The following is a 20878-nucleotide window of genomic DNA, read 5'->3' on the forward strand; positions in this document are numbered from 1 at the left end:
CAGCAGACGACGGCAACAGACAACGGCCAATTGCGTTCGGGTATTCAAAGTATCTGACGGCACGTCACTACGTGGGAACACGCATAAATGTAATTTTGCAGTAGCGAGCGAGGGCGTGAATCGGACACTCAAAGGAGCTACGATCCACCTTGAAAATGTTCTCAGCACATGGGGACGAAACGTTTGATTTTAATGTGAAACCGATACGTTCACGGCAGAATAGCCCTGAATGTTTTATTAATTGTGACTATTTACAGCCGTGAAATTTTACGTTTTACAATTAGCCTGGGCTACACAAATAAAAATAAGTTAGTCTCTTATGTCCACTTAGCTTAATTTTTTGGTTGCTCCCTCTTTGATTTCATCCCTCCCATGTTGTTTCGCCTTCTCCGAATTAATAAAGTGTGTGGACATTTTACTGATATATGGTTCCTAAATACAAAATTGCTGAGTGTGTCCACGAGATCTTTCGCGACAGAGTCCTTGGAGAAAATGATCTCGGTAAACGTGCAGCGTGAAATTGGGATAAGATCCCAAGATTTTGATGACTTCCTCTATCATCGTCGTAAGTGGCTGGATTACGTAATCCAGCCAGTCAGATGCCGTCTCTTGGATATAAAAGACTAACTCTCGCCGTTTCACGACAGACATAGGAGCCCTCACGATGACAATCAAGGTTGTAATCGAAAGCTTGGAATTTTATCGCAATTTGACGCGACAAGTTTACCAAGAACTTTTCATCAGAAATTGTTGAGGAATTAGTGGCAGCTCGTTGACTTGTTGGTTGTTGACTTTTGTCTCGGGATCCTCCACCGACCTTTGTTTTACGATTTTTCTTACGTTTCTCCAACAAGAGTGGCTGACGTTGTCACAGTTTCACCATCCATTTCTGGCGGCATACGGAGATTAAACATCATCTAATAGAAGGTGTCTGGACAGCCCACTGTAATTTCGAATCGATCACTGCATGGCACGAGAGACGGACCACCAGCATAAAAAGAGGTGGGGAGTATTATACTGTCGGTAGAAATGCATGGGTAAGTCAGCAGAGCCCAGTGACTTAGAACTTGTGCCACTCGTTGGATGTCACGCCGGTAACAAATCCGAGAGGAACATTTAAACCCTTCTCATACTAGCCAAGTCGACTGTTGACGATGTGATTGTTAAATGGAACCACAGTTAAACTAAGACCAAGCAGACCTCTTGAGCAAACGGAGATAGACAGTCAATGATTGTGAACGGTAGTTGTGAAACACCGCATGAAATCAGCGGAAGGAATCGCTCGTGAGTTCCAAAGTGATACCAACATTCCAGCTGGCACAGTGACTGTGAATAGGGAGTTAAGAACAATGGGGTACAATGCTGAGCAGATCCTCATATGCTATACATCTCTGTAGTCATTGTTAAGCGACGCCAGAAGTGATGTAAAGAGTGACTTTAATGGACAGTGGATGATTGGAAATGAGTGATTTGAAGCACGCTATACTCTGTGGCAGTCCACTGGAAGGGTTTGTGTTTGGCGAAAGCCTGCAGACCGTTACTTGTGTAGGTGCCAGCAGTGATGTGAATGTGAGGTGGTGTTACGGTATGGGTGTGATTTCCGTGTTTTGGGTGTGGTCCCCTTATAGCGCTTAAGAAAACGTTGAATACAGAAGGATATCAACACACTGCACAGCGCTGTATACTGCTCACAGTGGAGGAACAGTTCGGAGACGTGGTTTGTGTCTATTAGCATGACAGTGCATCCCGTCCGTCCTGTCACAAAGCAGCATCCGCGAGGGAAAGCTTCAAGGACAGTAACATTCCTGAGGTGCACTGGTCTGCTCGGAGTCTCGAGCTCATCTCAGTGAAATACCTTAGGGATGAGTTAGAACATCCACTTCGCTCCATATCCCAGCGTTCGACATCAGTGCTTTCTGTGGTTTCAGCTCCTGAGGGCGAATGGGCTGTCTTTTGTGCACAAATATTCAGACACGTCAATGAAATTGTCCCTGGCACAGTCCAAGTCATCGCAAAGGCGAAGGATGGGCACATGCCATTTTAATGTCCACTACTAGATTTGCGGATACTTTTGATTAGATAATGTATATCTTACCCTTCATATCGGAACGTCAGTCAGGAGGAGTAACCCGGCAGCAATGGCACGTTACGCCGTCGTGGAGTCGTTCTATGATCATCCAGTTACTCCGGCTGCATGCTTGAGAGACCTTCAGGGAATGTCGCCCTCCTTCCATCTGTTCTCATTTAATTTCATTCAGCAGTTTCGTTAACGGTTAAACTGAAAGAAGAATGTCAGTGCTTTTGCGATCGCTTCTCGTTGGTGAAGTAAATTAGTCAGAGAATTAGTACTCTGAATAAATGGGGTTCAGTGTATAGCGTGGCGATTCTCATTTAGACTTCCTGCGTTCCGGAGTTAGTTGATGCAAATGCTGTAATGGTTTATGGAACATCCACCCTTTTTCAGGACGAAATAGAGCTCCATCTCTCATTATCTACACATAATGGGAAGCTATAATTTAGCGTATCCTTACTTCTCCTCCTCGTCCACTTTCTTTTAGGCCGATCCTAAACATTCTAACAGCAATCACAATGAGGGCATAAACGAGGACTGTACGATCAGATTTGCTATCATGTGAGTGAAGGCCGTTCATTGCTCTACTCGATAGCATCTACGAAATATTTCATCCGGAAAAAATGTTCCATAATCTTAATTGAATTCTCACAAGGCTCTCTATACATTGGGTGTGAAATTCAGACAAAAGGGTTTTGTCAGTGGTATAGAGAGGAAAAACCGAACTTACAGTTTGGATTTATTGACTATTATAACTTGGTGATAATTTTTGGTAGTTCAAAGTAAATGTTAATGAAGTACCGGAGCTCTTTCTTGCACAGTCAGTTTTGTTTCTAACTCTGAAGGAAGTCTCACTCAACTTGTGCTTTCCTGATGCCTGCACCGAGTGACGTGGCGCGGTACTTAAGGGAATGAACCTTCATTTGAGAGGAGCCATGTATTAATTATGATTCTGCCGCCCAGATGAAGGTTTTCCGTGAGTTGCCCAAACCGATTAAGGAGGATGCCGGGCAGTTCATTTGAAAAGAACACGGCTAGAGTGCTTCCTCAGCCCCGTTCCTATTGTGGAATTTTAATTGCTGCTATCACTGACAGGACATTAAGCCCTAATCTTTCTCTTTATTAGTAATTCAGCATACATAATGCTGTGAACCAGTCCCGGTGTTCTGTTATTGAATCTGTTTTGACGTTCCTGGACAACGCTGATAGGTTTCTCATTATCGCATAACGATTAGCTCTTATTTTATCTGTACTCTGTGCCACAGAGTAGGAATACTAGTAGAGTTGGCAATGAGATGCACAGAATAGAATTTTTGTGAGAAAGTACCGTATATTTGGCGTTTCGTAAAGTTTCCCCGTAAACGGCCTGCTGATTTTCAACGCCATTACATCTCTAATAGAAACAGATCCAGCTCAGAAGTAGTGTGGCTTTCATACACGCTTTTCATATGCATCTTAACAATTTTTATTCTTTGTCTATAATGAAACTGGCTTGAGCGTTTGAATAGATAAATGTAAGAGTATGTTCTTTTTTTTCTGCGACAAATGTCTCAATTCCAAGGGGACTATTTTTAATGTTACAGCAAAAAATGATAGTCACTCATTTTTTTTTTTTTTTTTTTTACGTTCTGTTCTGCAGTTGAACGTAGTGGTGAGTCTTTCCTCAATGAGCTGTGCTGCGGCGACGTTGGGATATTGCTTTCCAATAAGCCCATTATCATATTCCACTGGCGAATTTACGTACAAGTATCGAATACATTACAGAATAAAAGTTATGCGAAACAAAGGGAAACTAAACTAATACTCATGTCCGTTTACAACCCGCATCACGCGAGTAACGATCAGCCCTTAGTGGCTCGCCGTCACAGTTTTTTTACCTTAATTATCTTTGTGACTAATGCCCTTTTCACATATTTATTATTTTATAAATGACATATAAGTACAGTCAGTCTTTCACGATGATTCCGTACTTTGTATCATACGTTTTAGTCATAATTTTGTGAGCATGTTATAGACCAGTCTTTGTTTTAGATTCTGAGGAAGACACTCCTAGCAGTGTTGAAACCCAGTTAATTCGTTAAAAATTAGTGACCGAGGGCTGTTTTCTTTCAATTGTAACTATTCACGGTCTCTCAACGTGCATCCATGTACAAAATTTTGTAATACTCATGTATAATCTTTTATGTAATCAACATCTGTAAGCATTCTCAGGAAGGCGATGTCTTCACAAGTACTTCACGAAATACTCCTACGGTGGGAACCTACCAGTTAGAAAAACATTGTTCACGTCATAAGTGCTAGTAGTATACACTGATGAGCCGAAACGTTATGACCACCTGTTTATTAGCGTGCTGTTCCACTTTTCAAACTACCATTTTCAAACACAGTACAACAGAGATTCTGCTTTGTATGGGTTCTACAAGTCCTTGACAGGATTCCACAAGTATGTGGCACCAGATGTCTAAGTATAGATCAAGTAATTCCCTCAAATTACGGGATGGTGGTTTACAGACAAGCAGCTGGCACCCGATATGCGTTCCAGTGGGTAGAGATGAAACACATTTACTGACCCAGACGTCAATGTAAGTTCACTATAATGCCCCTCAAATCTCTATAGCATGATTCTGACCTTGAAACACGGACAGTTGTCCTGTAGGCATATGTTGTTGCATGAAGCGTTGCAGGTGGTCCGCAGTGATGTTCATGTAGTTCACTGCTGTCATGATGCCTTCGATTATCACCACAGTTCCTATGGAAGTCCAACTCGGTGTACCCCACAGCATAATTCCGCCCTCACCAGCCTGGATCTGTGGCGCGGTGGTTGTTTCGTGCAGCTGTTCGCCTGGATGCCGGCGTGTAAGGACCCAACCATCGATATGATGTAACAAGCAATGCGATTCATTCGACACGCGACACGTTTCTGTTGATCGACAATGAAAACTCAGTGACACCGTGACCACTGCAATCGTAACTGACGATGTCGATGGGTAACACAGGAAAACGTAAGATACGTGTGATGTGAAGCTCCATTTTCAACAACGGCCTCTGGACGGTGTGGTCCGAAACACTTGTGCCTGCACCAGCATTGTACTCTGTCATCAGATCTGCCGCAGATCGCTGCCCATCTTGGATCACACAGTGCGGGATCATCCGACTTCTACGTTTTGCGATGAGACTTGGCCGCCCAATACGATACTGTCTAATCGTTATTTGGCCATCATTCAACCACTTTCCTCAGGTGCTAGCGTCAGAAATACGCCAACAGGCGACCATATTCGCAGTTTGAGGGATTTTCGCTTCCAGTCGCAGCGCCACAAGAACGTGCTCTTTGTCCAAACCGCTTGTTGTTGTTCTGGTCTTCAGTCCTGAGACTGGTTTGATGCAGCTCTCCATGCTACTCTATCCTGTGCAAGCTTTTTCATCTCACAGTACCTACTGCAACCTACATCCTTCTGACTCTGTTTAGTGTATTCATCTCTTGGTCTCCCTCTACGATTTTTACCCTCCACGCTGCCCTCCAATGCTAAATTTGTGATCCCTTGATGCCTCAGAACATGTCCTACCAACCGATCCCTTCTTCTCGTCAAGTTGTGCCACAAACTTCCCTTCTCCCCAATCCTATTCAATACCTCCTCATTAGTTACGTGATCTACCCACCTTATCTTCAGCATTCTTCTGTAGCACCACATTTCGAAAGCTTCTATTCTCTTCTTGTCCAAACTGGTTATCGTCCATGTTTCACTTCCATACATGGCTACACTCCATACAAATACTTTCAGAAACGACTTCCTGACACTTAAATCAATACTCGATGTTAACAAATTTCTCTTCTTAAGACTCGCTTTCCTTGCCATTGCCAGTATACATTTTATATCCTCTCTACTTCGACCATCATCAGTTATTTTGCTCCCCAAATAGTAAAACTCTTTTACTACCTTAAGTGTGCCATTTCCTAATCTAATTCCCTAAGCATCACCCGACGTAATTCGACTACAGTCCATTATCCTCGTTTTGCTTTTGTTGATGTTCATCTTATACCCTTCTTTCAAGACACTGTCCATTCCGTTCAACTGCACTTCCAAGTCCTTTGCTGTCTCTGACAATTTCATCGGCGAACCTCAAAGTTTTTATTTCTTCTCCATGAATTTTAATACCTACTCCAAACTTTTCTTTTGTTTCCTTTATTGCTTGCTCAATATACACATTGAATAACATCGGAGATAGGCTACAACCCTGTCTAACTCCTTTCCCAACCACTGCTTCCCTTTCATACCCCTCGACTCTTATAACTGCCATCTGGTTTCTGTACAAATTGTAAATAGCTTTTCGCTCTCTGTATTTTACCACTGCCACCTTCAGAATTTGAAAGAGAGTATTCCAATCAACATTGTCAAAAGCTTTCTCTAAGTACAAATGCTAGAAATGTAGGTTTGCCTTTCCTTAATCTTTCTTCTAAGATAAGTCGTAGGGTCAGTATTGCCTCACGTGTTCCAACATTTCTACGGAATCCAAACTGATCTTCCCCCGAGGTCGGCTTCTATTTCCATTCGTCTGTAAAGAATTCGCGTTAGTATTTTGCAGCTGTGACTTATTAAACTGATAGTTCGGTAATTTTCACATCTGTCAACACCAGCTTTCTTTGGGATTGGGATTATTATCAGGACTGGCTCTCCCAAGGTTGTCAGTAGTTCTAATGGAATGTTGTCCACTCTGGGGGCCTTGTTTCGACTCAGGTCTTTCAGCGCTCTGTCAAACTCTTCAGGCAATATCATATCTCCCATTTCATCTTCATCTACATCCTCTTCCATTTCCATAATATTGTCCTCAAGTACACCGCCCTTGTATAGGCCCACTATATACTCCTTCCACCTTTCTGCTTTCCCTTCTTTGCTTAGAACTGGGTTTCCATCAGGGCTCTTGATATTCATGCAAATGGTTCTCCTTTCTCCAAAGATCTCTTTAATTTTCCTGTAGGCAGTATGTCTCTTACTCCAAGTGAGATAAGCCTCTACATCCCTACATTTGTCCTGTAGCCATCCCTGCTTAGCAATTTTGCACTTCCTGTCGATCTCATTTTTGAGACGTTTGTATTCCTTTTTGCCTGCTTCACTTACTGCATTTTTGTATTTTCTCCTTTCACCAATTAAATTCAGTATCTCTTCTGAAACCCAAGGATTTCTACTAGCCCTCGTCTTTTTACCTACTTGATCCTCTGCTGCCTTCACTATTTCATTCCGCAAAGCTACCCATTCTTCTTCTACTGTATTTCTTTCCACCATTCCTGTCAATTGTTCCCTTATGCTCTACCTGAAACTCTGTACAACCTCTGGTTTAGTCAGTTTATCCAGGTCCCATCTCCTTAAATTCCCACCTTTTTGCAGTTTCTTCAGTTTTAATCTACAGTTCATAACCAATAGATTGTGGTCAGAGTCCACATCTGCCCCTGGAAATGTCTTACAATTTAAAATCTCGTTCCTAAATCTCTGTCTTACCATTATATAATCTATCTGATACCTTTTAGTATCTCCAGGGTTCTTGCATGTATACAACCTTCTTTTATGATTCTTGCACCAAGTATTAGCTATGATTAAGTTATGCTCTGCGCAGAATTCTACCAGGCGGCTTCCTCTTTCATTTCTTAGCCCCAATACATATTCACCTACTATGTTTCCTTCTCTCCCTTTTCCTACTGATGAATTCCAGTCACCCATGACTATTAAATTTTCGTCTCCCTTCACTACCTGAATAATTTCTTTTATCTCATCATACATTTCATAAATTTCTTCGTCATCTGCAGAGCTAGTTGGCATATAAACTTGTACTACAGTATTAGGTGTGGGCTTCGTGTCTATCTTGGCCACAATAATGCGTTCACAATGCTGTTTGTAGTAGCTTACCCGTACACCTATATTTTTATTCACTATTAAACCCACTCCTGCATTACTCCTATTTGATTTTGCATTTATAACCCTGTATTCACCTGACCAGAAGTCTTGTTCCTCCTGCCACTGAACTTCACTAATTCCAACTATATCTAACTTTAACCTATCCATTTCCCTTTTTAAATTTTCTAACCTACCTCCCCGATTAAGGGATCTGACATTCCACGCTCCGATCCTTAGAACGCCAGTTTTGTTTCTCCTGATAACGACGTCCTCCTGAGTAGTCCCCGCCCGGAGATCCGAATGGGGGACTATTTTACCTCCGGAATATTTTACCCAAGAGGACGCCATCATCATTTAATCATACAGTAAAGCTGCATGCCCTCGGGAAAAATTACGGCTGTAGTTTCCCCTTGTTTTCAGCCGTTCGCAGTACCAGAACAGCAAGGCCATTTTGGTTAATGTTACAAGGCCAGATCAGTCAATCATCCAGACTGTTGCCCCCGCAACTACTGAAAAGGCTGCTGTCCCACTTCAGGAACCACACGTTTGTCTGGCCTCTCAACAGATACCCCTCCGTTGTGGTTGCACCTACGGTACGGCTATCTGTATCGTTGAGGCACGCAAGCCTCCCCACCAAGGTCAATGGTTCATGGGGGGGGGGGGGGGGCAAAACCGCTTATATTAGTCGATTTTAGCATTTGCGGCCTGTATCTTCGCTATAATGGCTACCCATTCGTCTCTCTTCCGTTTAAATTATTTCCTAACTCCGTCACGTGCCCGTAACACTATCAGGAGGCATTCAATCTCTCAGTGGGCACTTGTCATAACGTTTTGGCTCATCAATGTAGTTTCCTATTCTGACTGTTTTATTGTACAATCGTTTGAAATTCCGTGAAATACGGAGGAAATGTCTGATACCTTCAGCTGAACATTGTTCGAAATGGGCGTACATTCAGCAGACTGACTGAAGCATATCGCCACCCGACTGAATTTATCTAATACTTGTCTAGTAAATAAATGTTGATACATTCACGTAAATTATCCCAACAATTTTAACAATATTTTGAACTGTGGTTATTTATCTTACAGTTAACAAAGCGTCCCTTGCTATTATCATAACTGTAGTTAGAACTGTCACCTCAGGAAGGGAACTTATTATTTGATGTATTTCAATTTAAAACCATAGGAACCTAAATTATTACAGTTACTAATAAATTATTGTGTAAAAATTGCAAATACGTCTAATATAAAGATTCCATTTTAGTCCAAAGGTAAGCAAAGACCGTTGTACCAGTTTGATTTTGACGACATGCGGAATACGTTGTTTGTCACTCATTCCTTCTCTGTGGACCTCGCTTTACATATTCACAAATCTCATTAGTAAGATTCTGGAATAGTATAGGCAAATAACATGATTAGTGCGTATAATATTCCTGTAGACAATTCAGCATGATAATTAAGCCAATAGCCACTCCACAGATGAGCAGAAATTTTTTTCTGTGATTGTGTGTGGAGCATTGTTGAGCAACAGATATTCCTAAGATACCTGAACTGTTAATACGTTAAAGTGCTGGGTACTTCTTTAAAACCGAAGACGGTAATCTAGACAGAAATCATCCACATAGGAAATTTTAGTCGTATTGTTCCATACTTTCGTGTAAACACTCAGCCTGCCAATATCAAGCCGTCATCTCTACGGCTGTCTCATATAGATGCATACTTTCGTGAATATTTTCCTCGAATCTTTAGAACTTGCTGACTGCTCAGATTGTTTATTCTATGCTTCCCACGGAATTACTTATTCCTAAGAATCTGCATTTTGTGATATGCTGTTACAATTTCATTTACACGCCAAGATGTCGCGAGTAGTCCTTGAAATGATGTTCAGCGAATGAGGAGCTAGAGCAGTGAGAAATATATACGAAACGAGCGTTCTAACATCGTGTGGGTACAGTTTTGCGATGAGGTGTGCCGTGGAGCAGTCGCCGGCTACTCACTGTAGAGCTTGCTGAAGGCCATGTAGAACTCGTTGATGTCGAGGTGGCCGTCTTTGTCCGCGTCGTCGAAGTCGACCATGTGGCCCAGCGTGCAGCCTTTGGACAGCTGCCGCAGCTGCTCCTTGGTCGTGATCTGCGGCACAAGATGGTTCATTCCTCGCTGATGTTACGAGCTCGCGTTCAGATCTGACAAGCTAGCTGCCATGTGTGACTAAATAACTACAATATGTGGCCAAGATCATTTGTCGATGCTGAAATAAGACACCCACTTAAAATCATGCATGGGAAAATCTCAGGTTCTATTTATTATCGACCAGAAATTTAAGGTACTACTTCGCACCACTGAATATAGTAATGGGATGCACTCTGTGTTACGCGGGGTAGGTAAACAGGCATGTGGTGTACTGCGTGCCGTCGCCACTCTACCTCAACCTTTCTAATATGGTGCCTCTGCTAGGCCCTTGATTGTGAATTTCAGAGTAATCTTGTAGATGTAGATGCACATGTAGATGAAAGGAAAGAAATGCACCCTCACCTCGTCAAGCTCCTCCTTCTCCAGGGCGCCGTCATTGTTCTGGTCGTAATGGCTGAACATGATGCTCACCAGATACTCCTTACCAGAACTGCGGTTGTCTTCTGCCATCAGTCTGGCGTGGTTGTACAGAAGCAGATTATCCTGAAACAGAGATATATAGGTTTAGGTGACGTGAGACTTTCTCTAAAGCTCCAATTAACATAGGTCATACATGCTATTTACAGCGCCAGGTTCGGGCACAGTCCCAAGCAGCCCCAATTCGGTTTTACAGAGTACTAACTTAGTTTGCATTTATCGCGAATCTCTTACCCAGAGCTGAATTCCAAGCGAATGGAAACAAGCACACGTGACTCCTGAGTTTAAGCAGGGTAAAATAACGGATCCGCAAAATTACAGACCTATATCCGTATCAGTGGGTTGCTGCAGAATTCTTTAACATATTCTTAGTCAGAATATAAGAAATAACGTTGAGATGAAGAATCTTCTGTCCACGAATCAGCACGGTTTTAGAAAACATCGCTCGTGCTAATCTCAGATTGCCCCTGTCTCACATGATATGTAGCGAACTATGTATAATGTGCAACAGGCGAATTCCACATTCCTAGATTTCCGAAAAGCTTTCGACATGGTACCCCACTGCAGACTGTTAACGAAGGTACAAGCATACGGTATCGGATCCCACATATGTCAGTGACTTGAAATCTTCTTGAGCAACAGAATCCCGTACGTTATCCTCGATGGAGACTGTTTATCTGAGCCAAGGCTATAGTCAGGAGTGACCCGGGGTAGAATGATAGACGCTGTTATTTTCTGTGTATATAAACGATCTGGTGGAATGGGTGAGCAGCAATCTGCCGCTATCTGCTGATGATGCTGTGGCATAAGAGGAGGTATCGTCCTTGAGTGACTATAGGAGGATACAAGATTACTTAGATAAAATTTCTGGTTGGAGTGATGAATGGCAGCTAGCACTAGATGTAGAAAAATGTAAGTCAATGGCGATGAGTAGGAAAGAGCAATCCAGTAGTGTTCGGATACAGTTTTGGCACAGTGCTGCTTGACACAGTCACGCCGTTAAATATCTAGGCGTATCGGCGCAAAGTGACATGAACTACAACGAACACAGAAGGATTTTAGTAGTGAGGATAAATGGTCTCCTTCTGTTTATTGGGAGAATTTTGGGAAAATGTGGTTTATATCTAAAAGAGACCGCATACAGGACACTAAGTGTGGTCCATTCTTGAGTACTGCACGAGTGTTTGGGATCTGCAGCAGCTCGAATTAAAAGAATACATCAAACCAATTCAGAGGTGGGCTGTTACATTTGTTACTGGTAGGTTCTAACTACACGCAAGTACTACAGGAATGCTTAGTGAAGTCAAATAGGGCTCCTTGGAGAGAAAGCGACGTTCTTTTGGAGGAATATTATTGAGACGACTTAGAAAACCCGCATTTGAAGCTGACTGCAAACGTACGTTTCTCGTAAGGACTGCGAAAAGAAGAGAAAGTGGGGCTCGTATGGTGGCATACAGACAGTCGTTTTTCTCTCACTCAGTTTTCGAGTGGAATAGGAAATGAAAAGACTAGTAGTAGTAGTACAGGATACCCTCAGTCACGTACTGACAGTAGCTTGCGGTGTACACACGATGAATCACCTAAGACTTGCACCCCAAATAATGTGGAAGTGGGAAATGCTATAGATGTGTGGTTCTAAGAGAGTGGAGTAGTAGGAAGGGACTCTTATTATTAGAATGCGTACTTTTGTCGAAACATACTCCTTTGCAAATGAAACAAGGCCTATAGAAATTAACAGACTAAAAGACTGGTACATTAGAAGGTGAGTGGTGTGTGTTTCAGGATTCAATTGCGAGTCGTTTGCGCGATATCTGTTTCGAAAAGTTTTCACACTGACACTTACTTGAGTCATTCAGTTTGCACAGTTGCTAGGTACGATGTTGTTACCTTTACTTACAGTGTGCTTGTGTGTTCCTTGAATGCGTTGCGACTTGTTAGTCACAGTGTGACAATCTAAGCAGTGGGTCGTGAGTGGACTATGGATTTACCAATGCAGAAAAAGCCAATACGCTCACGGTGTATAGAGAGTGTAGGAAGAATTCAGTTCATTCTTGTACGATGTATGCGGCAAGATATCCCAATAGACGTCAACAATTTCGCCAATTATTTATCAACCTCTTCTATCAGTTACGTGAAAGTGGTAGTGTAACATCTAGACAACGTAACAAAGGAAACAAGCGACGATATAAGAGGGAGGGTGGGTGGGTGGTTGGGATTAATGTTCTTGCTGCTGTTGCGAGTGATTCACACTTTAGCTCCCGCGCAATCGCACGAGGAAGTGGCATGAGTCCAAGTGTCCTAGGCGTTCTCCATCGACATAGCTCCCATCCCCGTCACATCTCTCTCCATCAAGAGCTGCATGCAAACGTTTTTGAGAATCGTGTTAACTTCTGTAAATGAGCATGAAGACGGGATACTCCACACGTATCACGTGCCTTGTTTAGTGATGAAGCCCCATTTACCAATCGTGGCCCGGTAACCGGCCGAAACATGCACTATTGTCTGTTGACAATCCCCGTTGGCTTCGTCAGACGGAACGTCAGCATCCATAGAGTGTAAATGTGTGGTGTGGGATAGCGAGCCATCAGCTCATAGGCCAGTTTTTCATTGACGGAACACTGAAGGCGCTCAAGTATCGCAGCTTCCTAACATACGATCTTCCACAGACGCTAGAAAAAGTTCCTCTACGGACTAGGAGGAACCAGTGGTATCAACACAATGGCTATCCAGCCCATACTGCACGAAGTACTGCAGCATGTCTTCACGAATTGTTTCCAAATCGTCCGATTGGAGGCAGAGGACCTGTACCTTGGTCGGCCCTTTCCCTGGATTTGATGCCTGTGGACTTTATTCTGTGGGGAAAGCTGAAAAACGCTGACTTAAAAGCAATACCAACTACACTCTATGATTACCGCAGCCTGCCCGGACATCTCCGTTGAATTCTAGCATGTATGCAGCAGACTGCAAGCGTGTACTGCCGCTGCCGGTGGTTATTTGTTCATTTGTCTCGCTACTGGTCAGAATCCACATAACTGGTGTATAAACTTGTGCTGTTCTTTAGTGTGTGTTACCACAGGTACTGTGCGGATATCGGTACGTGAACTTTTAAAAGTACAGTCTCACGTAAACGACTCGCACATGAGTCCTGCAACAGGTACCACTGACCTTCTAAGTCACTCTACCTTCAGTTCGTTAACGTCAATAGGGACTGTTCTATCAAAAAAAGTGTATGTTTGCACAATAATACAGTTTCAAAATATTTTTACAGTGTATTGATTGCCCAAAACTACTAGCACCTGACTACCGGTCTGTTTTGTGAAAATCGCACATCAATAGGACTTTACATTTCCGCAATATTTGCGGTGCATACTTTAGATGATTCACCCTGTATATGTAGATGTATTTTCAGTAGAAGACCAGAGCATCGCAGATCCATAGGCGCTTGCAGAATGTCTACGGAAACCTGACAGTGAACAAATGCATGGTTAGTCGTTGGGCGAGGCGTTTCTCATCAGAACAAGATCACGCAAACGTGCCCGATCTCCAGTGCACGACGGGCTGCACGCACTCTCAGCAAATTGAAGAAAATACTTCAGCATGTGTCGCAAAAAAAAAAAAAATGCAAACGCAAGGCCTCACACAAGTCTGCGCATCCGAGAGAAACTCAAAAGACCTTCATTGGATTGTTCTTCCTCATCAATCCTGCAGCCCGGATCTCACAACTTCCGACTTCCATCTGTTTGGACCAATGACTGATGCACTCTGCGGGAAGCAGTGCGTGGATGCCGTGGAGGTTATTGGTGTGGCTAAGTGTTGGCTCTGACGTCGGTTAGTAGACTGGTACCATGCTGGCACACAGGCCCTCCCAGTAAGTTGACGTTGGGCCGTCGCATTGAACGGAGATTATGTTGAAAAATAGGGTTTTGCAGCCAAAAGAATGGAGAATAATGTGGTGTATTGGAATCCTGAATAAAGCCATCCTATTTTCAGAAAAAAATATGTTGCATTTCTTATGGAACGTCCCTCGTAAACACCACACTTAATATGGCCTGTATACGAGACCAACAGATGTCAATCCGGCATTGAGATTCGATTCGAGGCACTTTAAGCCATGCCTAACGGTCCAAAACTGTGTAGTTATGTGTGATCTGAGGCTGTCCCGGCGTATATAGTGCTTCCAAGATTCTCGATTTTGCTGCCGTATCGAATTGTCGAAGATTCACGATATTTCGGTGAATAGGAGTTCCGCCATGATGATGGAATCATCATTGATCGAATGATGCGTCAACTACGTGCTCTGCGGTGGGGGGGGGGGGGGGGGCGTGTGGTGCGACCGGTTTTCGCCGAAATATGTGGAACTTCTACGACTAGATCCTACAGTGCAACCTAGAACCTTGTAAGCTGTATAATTATAAATGAAAAGCAGTCAGTTGTGCATGTACTACAGTACGAATTTATTTAGAAAGTTTAATGACAGCGTTTTTAAGCCAAAAAATCGTTAGTGAAATACATTAATGCAGTAGAACATCTACAATTGAGTACATTTCATTTATAATAACAATGTAGTTCTACCAATAAACGTCGGAGAAATCGGTTAACATAAAAAACTGTATGATATCACTGTGTTTTCAAAATGAGGCACATAAAATGGTGAAGGTGGTAAACACAGCACCTCCACCGAACAGGAAAGATCAGCCATAGAGTGTAAACATTTACGAAAGAGGAAGTGGGTAACTGGATGTAGGGCAGTGTTTGGGACAGCGTGGGTTTTGCGGTGGCGGTGGGCGAAATCTTGAAGGTGTCTCAGTACGGGTTGTGGGCTAGTTGTAGCTTGATTCAGTCTGAGGTTACAGCCGACAGGAAATGAAAATGTGAAGCCGAATTTTATGACCTAGGAGTTGCAGAATATTTACAGAAGGTGTTGAAATAGGCACAGCATTGCACATTATACAGAGATTTTGGAGAAATAAATGGGTTTATTAGTTCTGCGACATGATGAATTAAAGTTGTGGGACATTTATAGACATTCAGTGTAGGTCAGAACTCACTCTAAATTGACAGATTACATGTTTGGGACGGCAAGCGTGTGAAAGGTAACTGCATAGCGTTCAAGTCCTTCGATGTCGTGATGGAACTTTTATTATGTAGAAATCCAGGTGATGTTTGTATGGTGGAGAGAACTGGCTGAATAAAGTGATTTTTGGCGTAGAGAATAATATAGATATGTTATTTGGGACTTTTGTCGATTCCATTGTGGGCTTGATGCCAGAAGGTTAGTAGATGATTTTTTCATGTTAGTTTACAGCCAAGAATTTTTCCACTATACATTAACTATTACGCTGTTGGAGAGGACGTTTCTATTCCTGTATGGTGATCATCAGCTCACAATTACTACACAAGTTTTAGGACAAAAATCGTAAGCGTCGAGAGTTAATATCATTTTACAATGAAGTAACCAGTTTGACCAGCCAGTGGTTGTCAATAATGTCAGTCGACAAAAAAGAGGACGCAGAGAGAAAGGAATCTATAAAATCTAGCAAATAACTATCTTTAAAATGATAAAACAAGAATAAGAATGTGCCTTAATGAGTGCGGCATGCGGCGTTACAATAAGAGAAGTATGAATGACTTCTAGATAATGTTTTAATAAAATTTAAAAATTGAGAACAGTTTTTAAATTTCACTGTTGTCAAAGTGGAGAGGAGGATGATCATAGGCACATGATGATGTTGACTTGTTAAACAAGCTTTTTTTTTGGATTGAATCTCTATTTTCTCAAGCCCATACTTAAGCTGAAAACAAGATAGGAACGTTATGTCATTGCTTACAGTATGCTTTCAGGTATAATTTATTCTTGTCTTATCATAAGATATAGAGTTGTTTGGCAGACTTCATACAATTTATAACGATCTGATGTCTTCTTTTTTTAACCATTTATATTCTCATGATGGACACATGATGTTCGAAACCGGTTTCTGTACTTTAAAATTTATTTTTGGCGGTGTAGTAAGAGAATAAAAGGTGATAATCAGCCAACCACACAGTCCCCATTGACAATACGAGATTTTTCGAAAGAATATGTAGGAGTCATAATTGAGAATCTGTGCAGAACGACTAAAATAAATTGCGAATGTTTGTGATTACGTAAGGTGGACGATTGGGCGGTAAGATATCATACAGCAGACCAGATTGATATTGTGTTACATTCAAAGCGTTTCAGTCTGCTACCAATTTATAAGCCTAACGGACGCTCTGCTACAGATTCATTACAGGTTACAGCTTACTGCTGTCTTATGATGTCAAGTTGTTTGATGAAATGTTCAGGCACGGACATCCTTAATAATGTCTTTCCTAAAAAATTTTACTTCCTCGTACAGGCACACACTTACTAAGATGAATCATATTACGAAGGGAAATGCGAATTTAGTGGAAAGCACATTAAATGCGCTATTTAGACATACACTCCTGGAAATTGAAATAAGAACACCGTGAATTCATTGTCCCAGGAAGGGGAAACTTTATTGACACATTCCTGGGGTCAGATACATCACATGATCACACTGACAGAACCACAGGCACATAGACACAGGCAACAGAGCATGCACAATGTCGGCACTAGTACAGTGTATATCCACCTTTCGCAGCAATGCAGGCTGCTATTCTCCCATGGAGACGATCGTAGAGATGCTGGATGTAGTCCTGTGGAACGGCTTGCCATGCCATTTCCACCAGCGTTCGTGCCGGACGTGCAGACCGCGTGAGACGACGCTTCATTCAGTCCCAAACATGCTCAATGGGGGACAGATCCGGAGATCTTGCTGGCCGGGGTAGTTGACTTACACCTTCTAGAGCACGTTGGGTGCCACGGGATACATGCGGATGTGCATTGTCCTGTTGGAACAGCAAGTTCCCTTGCCGGTGTAGGAATGGTAGAACGATGGGTTCGATGACGGTTTGGATGTACCGTGCACTATTCAGTGTCCCCTCGACGATCACCAGTAGTGGACGGCCAGTGTAGGAGATCGCTCCCCACACCATGATGCCGGGTGTTGGCCCTGTGTGCCTCGGTCGTATGCAGTCCTGATTGTGGCGCTCACCTGCACGGCGCCAAACACGCATACGACCATCATTGGCACCAAGGCAGAAACGACTCTCATCGCTGAAGACGACACGTCTCCATTCGTCCCTCCATTCACGCCTGTCGCGACACCACTGGAGGCGGGCTGCACGATGTTGGGGCGTGAGCGGAAGACGGCCTAACGGTGTGCGGGACCGTAGCCCAGCTTCATGGAGACGGTTGCGAATGGTCCTCGCCGATACCCCAGGAGCAACAGTGTCCCTAATTTGCTGGGAAGTGGCGGTGCGGTCCCCTACGGCACTGCGTAGGATCCTACGGTCTTGGCGTGCATCCGTGCGTCACTGCGGTCCGGTCCCAGGTCGACGGGCACGTGCACCTTCCGCCAACCACTGGCGACAACATCGATGTACTGTGGAGACCTCACGCCCCACGTGTTGAGCAATTCGGCGGTACGTCCACCCGGCCTCCCGCATGCCCACTATACGCCCTCGCTCAAAGTCCGTCAACTGCACATACGGTTCACGTCCACGCTGTCGCGGCATGCTATCAGTGTTAAAGACTGCGATGGAGCTCCGTATGCCACGGCAAACTGGCTGACACTGACGGCGGCGGTGCACAAATGCTGCGCAGCTAGCGCCATTCGACGGCCAACACCGCGGTTCCTGGTGTGTCCGCTGTGCCGTGCGTGTGATCGTTGCTTGTACAGCCCTCTCGCAGTGTCCGGAGCAAGTATGGTGGGTCTGACACACCGGTGTCAATGTGTTCTTTTTTCCATTTCCAGGAGTGTATATTTGAAAAGAACTGTTGCTGAAATATGCGGCCACAATAAAACAATTATTAATAAGACATAATATTGTATTGGAACTTTATACAGAAAATTATACTTCGATATGAGAATCATAAACACATTTAAATTAAAGACCGAATTGTTTTTATCTCATCCGAAACGCCATTACATTTTGACTGATTGCGTCCATTGTAACAGTACAGTGCGCAGAAGTGACTATTGTATTGTGCTGTATGGAACTGGGGACCTAGAAACGACGGAGTGGCTTCGTCCCCGCCGCAGCCCTCAATGGTTCACAACCCCACAACAGGCTACAGCAGTCCACTCACCCCACCGCCGCCCCATACGGAACCCAGGGTTATTGTGCGGTTCAGTCCCCAGTTGACCCTCCCTCCCCACCCACACGGGAACGTCTTACACTAGACGAGTGCAACCCCAGTGTTTGCGTGGTAGAGTAATTATGGTGTACGCGTACGGTGAGTGTAACTGAAGCGGAATAAGGGGAACCAGTTCGCATTCGCCTAGGCAGATGGGAAACGGCGCTAAAAACCATCCACAGACTGTCCGGCACACCGGACCTCGACACTAATCCGCCGGCGGATTCGTGCCGGGGACCGTGACGCTTTCGCACCCGGAAAGCAGTGCGTTAGACCGCACGGCTAACCGGGCGGGCGAAGTCTCTATAATATTTTTTATTATTTCTTTGTCATATTTTCAGAAGTTATAAGGTTGAGCGAAATAATGTCCACTTATTGGCAGCTAAAATAACTACTATCGTAATATGAATACATTTCAATATTTATTTTTATGTATGTGCAAGCTTAAACGCAATTGTAATGGCTTTTTATATTAAATACGTAAGGATTTTGTAGTTTTCCTTTTTAATTTTTGTGTGGGAGATGTCTGCCAAAATTCATTTTTCCGTTAATACCGTTGTGATAAGGAGTAAATTGTAGACCTGAGTAGAAGTAACTTAATTTTGTTTTGACACGATTTTTTAAAATTATTTCAGCTTTTTAGGATTATGTTAATTGAAGATTCTGAACCAGCTGTCACCATTTCAAATTCATTACGTTAACAGAGCTCACAGTGAAACAAATATTGCAAAATTTGAGAATAATGGAAAATTTTATAGTTCGTAATTAATGTCGTGAGAAGCGCCTCCAGGGTGCAAGGCAGTAGTTTTCTAATTAATACGAAAGTGAAGATAAGAATAGCAACAGTTCCTTAATACTTTTACTTTGAGCAGTTTTAATATTTATTTATTTATTTATTTTTTTTTGTGGAATCTAAAATTTAAAAACTTCTCTCACACCGGCCTGATTTAGCTTCACTGATCAGGATAGTAAAAACATGCGTATGTTAAGGGGATTTTCATTCACAAAGCAGGCTTATCACATTCACACAGTTCAGCACTGTTCTATCCTGATTACATTGAGCTTAACTTAAATTCCATAAGGCAGTGAAGCAATTTCGAAGTCTCGGTGCGACGAAAATTGTCAGTCGATCTCCTGGAAACATTTGTAATAATTATTAACGTTCGGTGATCACATGGGGAAGACCGGAGATCTGCTGGTAAGACCGTGTTAGCCTATTTATTTGAAGTAACTGGATATCTTGAGCATACAAAACGGCAGGTTCGTCCAGTGTAAATCAGACGTTCCCCACTGATCCCGTGCAACACAGCGTAGTAAGCAGACACTGTCAATAATAATCAGTTAAATAATACGCGAACACACTTACTTTAGTTTAGTTCATGTATTAAATTCCTTCTCATACAGAATCTCATCAAGATGGCGACTAGCTTAACAATACATACATATACATCCTCCTTCTTTCACGACTAATCCGCAAGCATTCCTTCATTGTTTTCATAAGAGAAAACATAGATAGCAGAGAAGCTATTCCATGGAGTAAATGGACGCTCCAAGGAGTAATTGGGTTTGAAACTACTTTGCATTGATAATCGGTAAGATAAGAAGAGATATTTCGAGATATGTACTGAGTTATGTAATTTATAAAATTTCTGAAAATATCGCGGGGAGACCGCTGCAAGAGACATTACACAGTGAACCTACAGATACGACTAAGTACGATAAGCATTATTCATAAAAGTGGTTGGTGCAATATTTTAACAAACCATGACTTATTTCTGACCAGCAACAATGAAATACGTGAATTTAAAATAGATTAAATAAGTACAGTAATGCATACTTATTTTCGTTAAATTAAACAATAACAAAGCTCTGACCGTCGCTATGAGCTTTGACAAGTTAATTTTTTGTAATCAGTGCAAATTTGTCTAAGTGATTCTCCCTTCATTTCTGAATGGATTACTTTGTGTGGAAGCGTGAGTGAATGTTTTGACATAGTTTCTCATATGGAATCCCTTACAAGAGCATTTTGGCCACTTGGAGAACAGTTCAGTGATTTTATCAAATTGTTAATTA

General features: G+C 42.8%; 1 protein-coding gene across 1 annotated transcript in view; it reads right to left on the minus strand.

The window, feature by feature from the left end:
* The window catches only part of LOC126253249 (follistatin-related protein 5-like), a 144934-nt gene that overhangs the window by 114577 nt on the left and 9479 nt on the right, over positions 1–20878 (minus strand). Inside the window, exons 3-4 of the mRNA XM_049954487.1 lie at positions 10489–10629; positions 9954–10086 (exon numbers count right to left, since the gene is read on the minus strand). Of these exons, the coding sequence (XP_049810444.1) occupies positions 9954–10086; positions 10489–10629 (274 nt within the window). The remainder of the gene's footprint in view (positions 1–9953; positions 10087–10488; positions 10630–20878) is intronic.

Source organism: Schistocerca nitens, chromosome 1 (genome assembly GCF_023898315.1).
Source record: "Schistocerca nitens isolate TAMUIC-IGC-003100 chromosome 1, iqSchNite1.1, whole genome shotgun sequence".
NCBI lineage: Eukaryota > Metazoa > Arthropoda > Insecta > Orthoptera > Acrididae > Schistocerca > Schistocerca nitens.